The 13,256-nt window shown below is 40.3% G+C and overlaps 1 protein-coding gene across 2 annotated transcripts; it reads right to left on the bottom strand.

Annotated features, from left to right (window-relative positions):
- Positions 1-1,654: 1,654 nt before the first annotated feature.
- CAV2 (caveolin 2) lies at positions 1,655-10,842 on the bottom strand. 2 transcript variants are annotated; one of them, NM_001168534.1, is given in 3 exon segments: positions 1,655-4,233; positions 9,785-9,972; positions 10,301-10,842. In NM_001168534.1, coding segments are annotated over 3 exon segments (489 nt in total). In that variant the 5' UTR covers positions 10,451-10,842; the 3' UTR covers positions 1,655-4,082.
- Positions 10,843-13,256: the final 2,414 nt, after the last annotated feature.

Raw genomic sequence — 13,256 nt, 5'->3', positions numbered from 1 at the left:
CAGGAAAGCTACAGAAGTGTTGCTAACGATGACAACGGGTTGATGGTGAAGGCCTTGCATATGTTGCTCAAGAACTTGGAATATTATTCTCAGGGCAATCACATACAATTGATAGTTTTAAGCAGGGAAATGACACGGTAGTCTCGGTATAATCACGTTTTTTTAGAGAAAAATGGATTGGTGATCATATTGAAGGCAGGGAGTGAGGCCAGTTAGGGGGCTGTGGCAAATAGCCAAGCAAAAGAGAAAGACGGCAGTGATTATGGTGGCATAGCAGTGATTTTGATAGAAAATCTTCAAATGAAATAGAGTCATTCCTCGGTACCCTCTAGGGATTGGTTCCAGAATTCCCCTGCAGATATAAAAATCCTTGCATACTTAAGTCCCATCATCCCTGCAGAACCCAAGGAGGTGAAAAGTCAGCCCTCCTTGTCTGAGGGTTTTGCATCTTGCAATACTCTATGTTGGATCCAGTTTGGTGGTGGATGAGGAACCTGTGGATATGGAAGGCTAACTGTATTTACTGAAAAAAAATCTGAGTATAAGTGGACTGCGCAGTTCAACCCCATATTGTTAAAGGTTCAATTGCAAATTCTAATTAAGATATAAAGTAACGTGTTTTTTTTTGAGAAATTCATAATAGTAATAAAGACTTAGAATTGATAAAAATCTTAGGAGCTCTGTTTTAATGAATTGAGGCCAAAATACAGTCTCACAATCAATAGAAGGGCGAAAAGTACATGCATTAATTATTGTATTTATAGCACACCTATCCTGTAATTGACTGAAAATTCACTGATTTAAAAAAATGTTTTTGGACTGGACAGCTAGCTTGGTTTTCATATACATAGCCAAATCTTCATCCTACTGAAGTCACAGAAAACAATGAGATAGGAAGCTCCTGAGAGACCATTTAGTTCAATTATTTCATTAACGATAGGAAAACTGAGAACCCGAGATTCAACCCTTTGCATGAAGGGATACACCTCAATAACAGCAATGCTGAGACTGGAATCCAGTTGCCTGACTTCTAGGGCAGGGCTTTTTTCACTACACTCCAACAACTTTCCAAGAGAGGCATTAAAATAAATTAATGGGATGTGGATGACTATCAAAAAGATGAATTTTTAAAAGTTCCTCAAAACTATAAAGAACATTCTAGAAAGCCAAGCACCTGCTTTATTATTATAGGTTGGTCATTTTTCCAGATGAACTGACAAGAAAATGTATGCCAACGTCAGCAACTACTCTTCACATATTCACTTTCCAAAAATAATTTTGGACTCTAGTCTAGCTTCATGGTACAGGTATCCAAGTACATGTGATTTATATTGTTACTTTCTTATTTTAAAAATTGGAAACAGAAATTTCAGTTTATTTAGGATTAGCAAGAAAAGACTATAAAAAAGAAGAAGTATGGTGGGTGTGTGAACAGGCTATTTTATACTATTCATCAAATGATAGAACATTTATATGGAACCTCTTTAAGTGCTGGAAAACAAAGAATTCAACTACTAATGTAATAATTTTTAAAAATACATTCCTGAATAAGCAATAACTAATGTATTTATTGTCTATTTTGAGTTTTTAATAAGGTAAAAATAAGTATGAAAGGTTCCATATTTACTGTAATAAAAGCAATACACACATTTGTAGGCTTTTAGAAAATTTATTATGAATTCCGAGGAAGTCTGCTCATCATATACCTCCCCCAGCCCCAAATAAAACAAATAACATGTTTGTACATAAAGCCTGGATTTACTTGGTACAAAATTTGAGTCTTTGAAAAAAATAGTTAATGGAAAATCTCAATAAAAATTCATTTTGAAAGTAACCAGTACTGTTCAGAAATAAGGAAGTCATGCTACTTGAGAAGTCACACAGTTTTATTACAGAACTATGTGTATATATTTTGGGTTTAAAACTTGCCAATAGCTATTTGAAAGGATAGAAGCTCATAATTTATTAAAATAGATATTTTATTAATCAAATGTTTTTGGTTTATCAACATATCCAAATGTTTAAAAACTGTTTTTAAATACAAGATATAACTATAAAGTCATGAGGCTGATTGACCTTTCAAACTAACATAATAAAATCTATATGGTCAAAATGAGTGGTGACGTTTTAAGGTAATGATCACGCGTCCCATCTAAGGATGCTACAATGGCCTAGGGCAGTTTTGAAATGTCTCTTTGCAACTACCTTCAAAAGGATATGAGCTTCATAATTTAATCATTCATTTGATTTGGTCCCCAATAGTATTCCAGTTCAATCATCATTTATATTCACCAGTCCTGGCAATTTTGAAAAATCTTACTAATCTTATTTGTCACTTATGAGGGTATTCAAAGGAATGTCAATTGAGGTTCTGATGGTAATTCTGAAATTTAAGCATTTACACACTTTTAAGATGTATAAATTTTAGTAACTACTCACATAATAGACTTGTTTTTGGTGTATGTCTATCATTTTGAAATAATGAGATTTTTCTTTTTTCTTTTTTTCTTTCTTTTTTTTTTTTTGAGACAGACTCTTGCTCTGTTGCCAGGCTGGAGTGCAGTGGCATGATTTTGGCTCACTGCAACCTCCGCCTCCCAGGTTCAAGCAATTCTCCTGCCTCAGCCTCCCAAGTAGCTGGGACTACAGGTGCATGCCACCACGCCCAACTAATCTTTTTGTATTTTTAGTAGAGAAGAGGTATCACCATGTTGGCCAGGATGGTCTTGATCTCCTGACCTCATGATCCACCCGCCTTGGCCTCCCAAAGTGCTGGGATTACAGGGGTAAGCCATCATGCCCGGCCCAGAAATAATGAGATTTTTCAAACAACAGTGATTCATCACACTGAAATAGGACTCTACAGTTCAAAATGACAAGAATAACTTTAGCCTGTGTTACATACCAATATTAGAGAACATCTTAAAAGTTTGTAGCTGTTAGTTTTTAGTTTATGCATGTAGTTCAGTAGCCCAACAAGTTGACAACTCTCCTGTCTCTCTACATGAATCACTGTAGTTGAAATTGTACTAAAGTATCAGAAGTAACATTTACTGTAAAATGTTAAATAGCACCAATATTACTTGAAAGTAAAGTGAGACATTAATAGGAATGCTGACACAGATTTAATTTCTAACTACTAGAGAGAAAGCATCTCCTAGACAAAATACTATTTAGATATGAATTATTTTAAGATCACAGCCAGAAAAATGTCATAAAACATTTTAGATTTTGCTTGGAAAAGTTAGAAAAGAAAGCTTTGTGTATCGCTTTTTTATATTTTATTTCCAAAGAAGATGTAAAAATGCTTACATAATCAAAACAGTGCAATCTTACCAATGAAGTTTACCTTGTGGGAGCTACATTTACTTATTTCATATATTAGTTCAACAACATAAATATAATAAAAATGCTTTTAAGCAATCTGATTAGAGCAACATTTATATTAAGTACAAAATATACAGTAAAATGAAACATCTTGTTAAATAGACCTGTAGGAAAACAATACTTTAAAGGAATACATTTTCATGAATCTACTTTCACATTTATTTGTTTTATTGTATCTCATAGTTACTATAATCATTGTGTGCTTTTGTTACTGCAAAGTCCAGGATCATTGTATATTCTCAGTATACCAGTGACTATATATGTTAAGGTAATTTAAAAAGTATTACTCCCAGAGTAAAAACAAACAAACAAACAAATAAGAAATCTCATTTTTAATGGAAAGTTGTGCATAAAACTATTGTAGTATTTTGATAGAAATGTCCCTTAATCATTATAAATTCATCATTATAAAATGTATACTATTGTACTAAAGCAAAACTGTTTGCCTTTAAATCTAAGTGGTGTCAACTTACTGTATAATTCTGGTTACAAAGTTAGATATGAAATCTTTGGCTATTAATTAGAAAAGCATTATTTGAAAAGATCTGTCAATAAACATTTGTAAATGTGGTTGCTCATCTTAATAGTTTTCTTAATTAGAACAGCTAGGAAATGAACAGAACAGTGGTGCTTTTATGTTATAACAACAAAGAAGTATTACAGTATCCCAATCTCCAGACCTGGGGTCCAAGTATTCAGTCCTGGCTCAGTTGCAGGCTGACAGAAGAGAAGCTTCGTCCTACGCTCGTACACAATGGAGCAATGATAACATCTGTCACACTCTTCCATATTGTCTGCACTGAAGGCAGAACCATTAGGCAGGTCTTTACAAAAGGCATTAAAATCCTGGAATGAAGGAAGAGAGATGTGTGAGGATTGTTGTTGTTACCAAATAAGGTCTCTCTTGTACATGTATGAAAAGATACAATACTGACCCAATTTACTTAAATTTGGTTGAGAGTTTGAAACAAATAAATGAACAATGATCACTGATAATGATTTGGGTTTTTTGTTCCTCCGACTCTCATTTTCAAATGTAGTCCCCAGTGTTGGAGGTGGGGCCAAGTGGGGATAATTGGATCACAGGGGGTAGATCCCTCATGAATGTCTTAGTGCCTGCCACCCTCTTGGTAATGTGAGTTCTCACTCAGTTAGTTTGTGTGAGATCTGGTTAATTAAAAGAGTCTGGGACCTCCCCATTCTCTCTCTTGCTCCCTTTCTTGCCATGTGACATGCCTGCTCCTCCTTCGCCTTCCACTATAAGTGGAAGCTTCCTGAGGTCCTTGCCTAAAGTAGATGCTGGCACTGTGCTTCCTGTATAGCCCGCAGAACTGTGAGCAAAAATAAACCTCTTTTCTTTATAAATAACCCAGTCTCAGGTATTCCTTCACAGTAATGCAAATGGACTAAAATGATAAGATGCACAAAAAATATGTTGCCTAAAAATACAGTCATGTAGATGATAAACACTAATATTCTTTCTATTGGTGGCATGCTATCTGAAACAGTAAAACAAAAATAAATAAAACCGTGTCTTTATCTACCTGGTCTCTGCCAGTTAACATTAACCTGCTTAAGTCTTCACACTTCCCTGAGGTTACTTCCTGATAGCCTTTCCTGTTGCCTCAGTCTTCTTCCCTTTTCCTGGACCAGGCTAGATCGGATACTCCCTCATTGTATTTCTAAAGTACTGAAACAAACTTCTTAATCTTCACATGTATCAAAAGGTATTATAAATAGATGCTGTATTTCTGTCTTTCCTACTAGTGTTTAAGTTTTTTTAAACAGTGAGGACATCCTTGACCCTTAGTAAATGTTTGAGCTAACATAAATTTATAATTCTTTTATGCCTTATGTTATTAACTATGTTTTATATTTTTTAATTTTTTCACAGTAATCACACACACTGAAAAGGGCTGTATGGTATAGTTGAAAGAACCCTGCAATTGATGTTAGAACTTTTACACAAGAAAACTAGTCTATCCTGAAATTGTTATTTTTCATATGCTTGTTCCTAACATAGCTGCATATCCTTATAGTCCTCAGGATGGTTAATTTTATATGTAAATTTCTAAATAATGTTCTCTGTTGTAGCAATGTCCTCTGAGCACAAAAGTAGTTGTGAGATTTTCAGGCACTGCTGGTAGCCTCAATGGAAGCTTTATTATTACCTGGGTGGGCATAAGGGAGTAGGCTGATTTTCTTGGTTTGCTATTAAAATATGACTTAAATGAGGGTCTGCTGTACTTAGCCCAAAATGAAGGAAATATTAGGCAGCTTTCTGATTGATTGATATATTTTTAGAATATAGAATTATTCACATTGACTGTCTCCACAAATTATATTTGTGTTTTATTTCAAGTGCTAAATACATGAAACACTTTTATATAATAAGAAAATTAATTACTAAGTGTTTCAGAGATAAATAGCTGAATAGAAACCTCAATGATGGCAACTTTAGACTTCTTATTCTATTATATTTCTCACTTGATGTGTGGTCTTGGGCATATTGCTACAAATTAAAGTGACAACAGGAGATCTCTCAGAACTGGCTATGAGGATTGACATTTATTATGTACCCCTGAAATGTCTGTATGATGCTGTCATTATAATGTATAATAAATAGACCTATTTTGAAGGCAGAATATATAATGAAAATAACTATAACAAAATGACCTCAAATTGGCCTATTAAAAGGCTGAAGTTTAGATCAGAAAGTTTCCTAACCAAATCCACTTCACTTAGAATTCCTTCTTTCTTTCTTTCTTTCTTCTTTCCTTTTTCTTTCTTTCTCTCTCTTTCTTTCTTTCTCTCTTCCTCCCTTCCTTCCTTCCTTCCTTCCTTTCTTCCTTCCTTCCTCCCTCCCTCTTTCTCTCTTTCTCTCTCTCTTTCTTTCTTTCTTCTCCTCTCCCATTCCCTCCCCTCCCTCTCTCTCTCTTTCTCTCTCTCTTTCTTTCTTTCTTCTCCCCTCCCATTCCCTCCCCTCCCCTCTCCTCCCCTTCCCTTCCCTTCCTTCTTTCTTTTCAGGGTCTCACTCTGTTGCCCAGGCTGGAGCGCAGTGATGTGATCTCGGCTCACTGCAACTTTCGCCTCCCGGGTTCAAGTGATTCTCCTGCCTCAGCCTCCCTGAGTAGCTGGGATCATGGGCACTTGCTACTATGCTTGGCTAATTTTTGTATTTTTAGTAGAGACAGTTTCACCATATTGGCCAGGCTGTTCTTGAACTCCTGACCTCAAGTGATCTGCCCAGCTTGGCCTCCCAAACTGCTGGGATCACAGGCGAGAGCCACTGCTCCCAGCCAGAATACAATGTACTTTCTATTCTTCCTTGGGCTAATAAATTTTCTATCTCCGTGACTCCTTAGATCTCCATGTCCTAAAAGGGAGTTTAGCACATGTCAAAAGTGAATCTTCTTGTTCAGCAAAGCAGTTACCCACATTCGAAGAGTTCAGTTTATAGGGTGTTGTTAACTCATTTGGATTTTATTTTTGTTTACTTGTGTTCCCTCATTTTGGAGCAGAGAATCTAATGATCCTCTGATATCAAACTTAAGTTGGGTTCTCAACATCACAAATAGTTTAGCTTCTGAAACTACAGGCAGTTCTGATTGACCCAAAATTTGGTTGAGGCTCAATGTGGCCAACACTTCTTAAATAAAGGTTATACTATATATATATATATATATATAAAATATATATAATAATATATGTAAGGTTATATATTCCTCCCTTGGATAATAAGGCCATAGGATACAGACTTTTATTTAGTGTTGTAGTACTTGTAGAGTCATGCAGATTGCATTCATAGCAATTTACTGTATGAAAACTGTCTTCTAGAAATGAGATTGCTACTATTGCATTTCCATCAGTTGGGCATTTGTTTGCTTTGCATCCCAACAAAAATAAGGGATATGGGTGCTCCAGCCACATTTCTTTGGTTATGATCCACTTATGACCAATAACCTGTGCTTAACAAACAGCAGCTATCTCTGTCTGACTGTAGTATGGAATCCAACTAATTCACTGATTCCTAATGGCCTGTACTTCTGGTCTAGGATCCAACACCACCAGACTTCTGTGTTTTGTTGTTGTTTGTTTGTTTAAAGGATCTAAAATCCGACCTGTTTTAATATTGTGACATGGTTCAAAGTTCCACCACTGCATATTTTCCTAGCTTTGGTCACCATTAACTTTTTGGTAAAAACAATACACAAGCCCCTGCTTAAAAAAATATATAAAAAGAAAACAAAAAAAAAAAACTTGCCCAAATGGGTTTGCAATTCTGTAAGGTCTGTCCTTGATCTGGTCTTATCATGTCATGGGAATGCAATCTATTAATGATAAACCTATTTAATCAAGGTATAAGCTAACTTTTAAGCATTCTTGTTTGAAATTACTCCTCTACTTGCAATCACAGCTGCCTGGTGACAAATGTCTGGCAGTTAAATATTAATGCCGCAAATAAATATAGTTAAAAAAACAAGCTGAAGTTAAATAATACATTTTATGTGGCTAAAAAAAGGTGCATTGATGATTCACCAATTGAAGCACTATACAACAACACTTCCCATTCTCAGAAGAGCCAGCTGGAGAGAGGCATTGCTTGGTTAATTGTAGTTTTACTTACATCTTTCCACCATTTAGTAAATGATAAACTTTTTTTTTCTTTTTCTTTTTTTTTTTTTTTTTTCAAATTCTTTCACAAAAGCTTTGGGAAGCCTAGCTTTGTTGACTATAAATATGGTACTTTCCAAATAGCTTCGTAGCCAGCATTTCAGAATATGCTATGCGGTCACTCAGTTTTTCACAGTTTTGAAAGTGAGAAAACTGACATAGAGGTTAGATTATTAGTTTTAGTTAATTGGGAATCCCAAATCTTATGTGCCAACTTAGGCATCTTAAAAAAAAAATTCATGTGCAAATGTCAGAATATAACTATCCATTTGACCTTCATGAAGCTGATCATGTACAAAGGCAACATTTTCATTTCCCTGGCAATCTTGGCACCTTCAACATAGTTTAATTGTTTACAACCTTTAGTGATAAAATTAAATTGGTGTTCTTTGTGTATCCTTTCCATATTTGGTGAATTTTCATTTATCCTTTCAAAGTCTTTTTCGACTCCTTTCCCTCTTCAAAGCCTTGTCTGTTCCTCCCTCTTTGTCAGTTGACTGTGTTTTCTCAGCATCCATCTCTGTACCTAGCCAGCTGCCCTGATAGGCTGTAAGCTAAAGGCAGGCCCTATCTCTCATTCATCCTGGCCCAGTGCCCAGCACAAACTAAGTACTCAATCAATTTAAAGTTTGTTGAACTAACTAGCTAGCTAACTGACTAAAGAAATTAAGATTCAGGTGGTATAGAGGAACAAAGGATAAATTGGTAACTTCTAACAATGAACACCGAGTATTTATCAGGGTGTGGCAATATCATATAAAGTGTAAGAAAGACACGGAAGTACCTTGGGTTATACCTTTCACCAGGACTAACCTGAAGCACTAGCGTGACAACTGTTGTGATACTGGGGATGATCTGAATATTCTTCCTCTCAGATTAAAGTGGATATTTTCTAACACAACAACATTTATTGGTAAAATATGACATTTTCCTTAAAAAATTTAAAAGATGCTTAAGAATGTTCTCTACAGTTTAGGACACATTTTGAGTATGAATAGGGTTACTCAAAATATCCTATCAATATCCAGTGGGCTTCCGTATTTCTTTCCCCTTTAATTAGATGCCACTTCCATTTGTGTTTCATCAGTGAAAAAGTAATTTGGAGGCCTTCTCATTCATTAGCCCGCAGCTGGAGTTTTCATTCGTTTGTACTGGGGGGGACCCTCGCCTTAACTGCACACACCTCCCTTTCCTCTGGGTCCCATCCTTGCCATCTGCCAGGGGCAAAGTTGAAGCAGCCCCTCCACACCACTGCTTAACTAGGTCTGACATCCTCATCCAATTCTATTGTCAGCGGCATTCTGCTCAGAGATCACTTTTGTTTTACCCCAAGCACAGGTAATGACTGAATAAAAGGCAATGAAAGAAGAGTTCTGCCCAGAACCGCAAGCACGAGTCACAACAGGGCCCCGAGAGCAGCCTGTGGCAAGAAGTGGGGCTTCCAGGTACCCGCCTCCACACTCAGCCCAGCCTTATGTATGCAAGGAAAATCACACCCCAGGAAAGACCGACATTCTTTCTCCTGTTGAAACTCCAAGCCCAAACTGTTATTCTAAAGGAAGCGCACTGCCTTTCAAGGCCTTCCAGTTCTTCCTACTGCTTGGGAACTGACGCGCGTTCCTCCTCCTGACGCCGGCCTGGGATAAGGGGAGAGTAGGGGGCAGGTGGCGGAGAATATGCCCATGTTTCAGAAAGCCGGTCCACCCGGTGTGCCCCGTCTCACCAGATGTGCAGACAGCTGAGGGTGGCAAAGAGAATTCCCGCAATGAAGGCCAGGGGAATGGCCAGGAACACCGTCAGGAACTTGTACATTACGTATTTGCTGATTTCAAAGAGGGCATGGCTGCAGATCCACACTTTGTCAAAGGAGTGCGTAGTCACCGGCTCTGCGATCACATCCTCGAAGCCCAGCTGAGGAGACAGGACGCAAGGACCCCGAACTGTCAGCCAACCTGACGCCCCGGGAACCGGGAGCGCTTTGGGCGGGGGAAGCAGGAGGGAAGGACGTGCCAGGGCGTCCGCCTCTTCTCCTAGGGTCACGGTGGGCGCACAGGAACCTGGCTAAGAATTCCTGGCTACGCGGGCGGCCTGGTGACGGGTGGGACCGGGGAAAGGTGTGGGTCTCAGACCCTGCGGGGCCGACCCGGTGGCAATGGTGGGACCGGATAGGGCGGGGCTGAGGTGCGCCCGCACCTCCTGGCCTCAGCGGGGACTTGGGCCCGCCCGCCCCGGGCTTCACCTTGAGATGCGAGTTGAGCCGGTGGGGATCCCGGTCCTGGCCCGAGTCCGCGAACTTCTCGGGGTCGGCGTACTCGAGGCCGCTGTGGTGGCTGTAGGAGTCGTCGTCCATGAAGAGCTGCACGTCCGCCTTCTCCGTCTCCAGCCCCATCGCCGTCTCGGTGCGGGGCCGCTGCAGCCTGGCTGGCGCGGTGCGGCTCCCGGTCCGCTCGGCCTCCCCTTGTCGTAGCGCCCGGCCCCGCCCCGCCTAGCCTCGCCTCGCCCTGCACGGCCCGGGCGGCGGCCGCTTCCCGCTGTGGGCTCCAGCTCCCAGCCCGGAGGTCCCGAGCCCCGCCCCGGCGCCCCGCCGCCCCTCCCCGCCCGCCTCCCCCGCCGGGGCGCAGGGAACCGTCCCCACGAGTCACAGCCCGGGCACTGCAGTGGGCGGCGACGCCCGCAGCTGGGACGAGGAGGGCCTCCTGGTCACCCTTCTGGGCGCCCGTACTGTCATGCCTCAAAGCCGGCAGGTCGTCCCAGGGAAGACAACGGCCTTCCTGGAGGGAGGGAGCCTTGTGGTTAGGAGCACGGGGTGCGAAGCAGGTCTGTGCTCACCTCCGGCTGTGTTTGCCCTGCGTGCTTCGGCCCATGGTGCTGGTATTGAGCCTCTGGGAACCTCAGCTGCCTCGTTTGCAAAATGGGGGCTGTGGCAACTGCTTCAGAGGTGTCCGTGAGAATTAAATGTTAATTTCACGTAAAATTCTAACACACATGGCCCGTGGCCCGTAACACACAGTGATAAACTTCCAATCAACGTTGTTGCCGCTGTAGTGAGGTAAGGAGCCACAATGTACCTGAGTGCTAGGTGACCTGCAAGTGCATGTGGAGTTGGGTAGGCGAACGCCCTGGCCCTAGAGTTTGTGCCTTCAGACCTGAAGGGTGAGGGGAGATCTGATTTTTTTTTTTTTTTTTTTACTTCCTAAACTACACCGTGTGTGTGTGTGTGTGTGTGTGTGTGTGTATGTGTTTGTGGCGGAGTTTCGCTCTTGTTGCCCAGGCTGGAGTACAATGGCGCGATCTCGGCTCATCACAACCTCCGCCTCCCGGGTTCAAGCGATTCTCCTGCCTCAGCCTCCCGAGTAGCTGGGATTACAGGCATGCGCCACCACGCCCGGCTAATTTTGTATTTTTAGTAGAGACGGGGTTTCTCTATGTTGGTCAGGCTGGTCTCGAACTCCCAACCTCAGGTGATCCGCCCGCCTCGGCCTCCCAAAGTGCTGGGATTGCAGGCGTGAGCCACCGCGCCCGGCCTCCACCTTTTAATTTTCCTTTGAACCAGACTCTCTTGAAAGATTGAGGAACCTCTAAGATGCAGTCACATCTGTGATTATCTTGTAGGCAGCACGGAAACAGAACCCTAGCACAAAGCCACATTGCATTGGGTGAATTAGCCTGCTGACCACTCACACAAAAGTTTTCAGAAGGGAGGAGTTTGCATGTTCATAAAGGGCTTTAGGGTCTGGTAGACATATACGTGTGTTTGGGGAGGAAGGGCACTTAGTGAAAATTTGCCAAAAGCAAAACAATGAGAACTAGGCTTGAGGTGCAGGTTGCTCAGAGCTCAAAGGAGGCATGTAGTAGGTATTGCTGGATACAGTGTATTTGGAATTTGTTGAACATATCAAATCCCCTTATGTGAACTGGATTTGAAGAATTACTTCTTCCAAAAGAAAAAAGATCATTTTTGAAACAGTAAAAATTACAGAAATAAAAAAGAACAGGAACTGAATGATAAAAATGTTTGGGGGTAGGAGGCAAAGTTCAATATTTCTAACAATTAAAAAGTTTCCCTGCTGCTACCTCAGTATATGAATGGCAATGTTGTAACCCTATAGGGTGTTGCAGAGTTGACTCTCATGGCTATGGAGCCCCTCCTCTCCCAGACATCACCCTGCTTACCCATTCCCTTCTTTTTTACGTATCTTTCTCATTTTTATTTATGTTCAGTCAATTCCAAAGTGATGACTTAGACATTCTACTCATTGCATTTTCTCTGCTTCTCCACCTTGTCCATACTCCTGATGAGAGTTGGAACTCTTCTAGAATTGTTGCCCAACAACTGTTCATTAAAGTGAATAGGAGACATGAATCCTTATGGGAATCCATAATATCAATTGTGAGGAACAGAAAAAAAAAGGAGATAATTTACAGCTAAATACCATTTTATAATTATAATTCAAAATTATAATCCCAGATTTCAAGGTCTCACCCAAAGAAGAAAGTCACTCCCCTAGTACAAGAGTGGGCTTATGTAGTGGGTAAAAATCTGACATTAGCACTTCTTACCTTATAATTCTTGGTCCTCATTACATTTACATTTTCCATGGGATTATTAGGACATTTGAGAGTTATCACAAATAATTGACTTTTTTTCAGGAAGTGGCCAAGAGAATTATTTAGACAACAGCTTCATTCGTAAAATGATAGGTATTTAAGAAAGGTGTCTCTAAAACCCATCTAAATGAAACCCATCTAGATTTGTTGTATGGAGCACAGAACTTGAAAGGAGAGGATTCATTTATTCATCCATTTGTAATTTTTTATTGAACAATCTTCTCTCCCATGGGTCAGATCTGGTGAGGTTCTTATTTTTATGAAATTCTTATCCATTTCAACATTTTAATACATAAGATTTTTTTGAAAGAAGCTATAAAAATGATTTTGCTTATCCTATTGGTCAGTATTTAGATAAGGTTAGTGATATGGTTTGGATTTGTGTCCCTGCCCGAATCTCATGTAGAACTCTAATCCCCAGTGTTGGAGGTGAGGCTTGGTGGGAGGTGGAGATTGGATCATGGGGGCAGAGTTCTTAGGAATGGTTTAGCAACCACCCCCACTGCCACCCCTGCCCCCGACCCCACAGTTGGTACTGTATAGTGAGTGAGTTCTCATTAGATCTCGTCCTTCAAAAGTGTGTGGCA

This window comes from Pongo abelii, chromosome 6 (genome assembly GCF_028885655.2).
Source record: "Pongo abelii isolate AG06213 chromosome 6, NHGRI_mPonAbe1-v2.0_pri, whole genome shotgun sequence".
Classification (NCBI taxonomy): domain Eukaryota; kingdom Metazoa; phylum Chordata; class Mammalia; order Primates; family Hominidae; genus Pongo; species Pongo abelii.
This window is presented reverse-complemented; position numbering and strand designations above follow the sequence as displayed.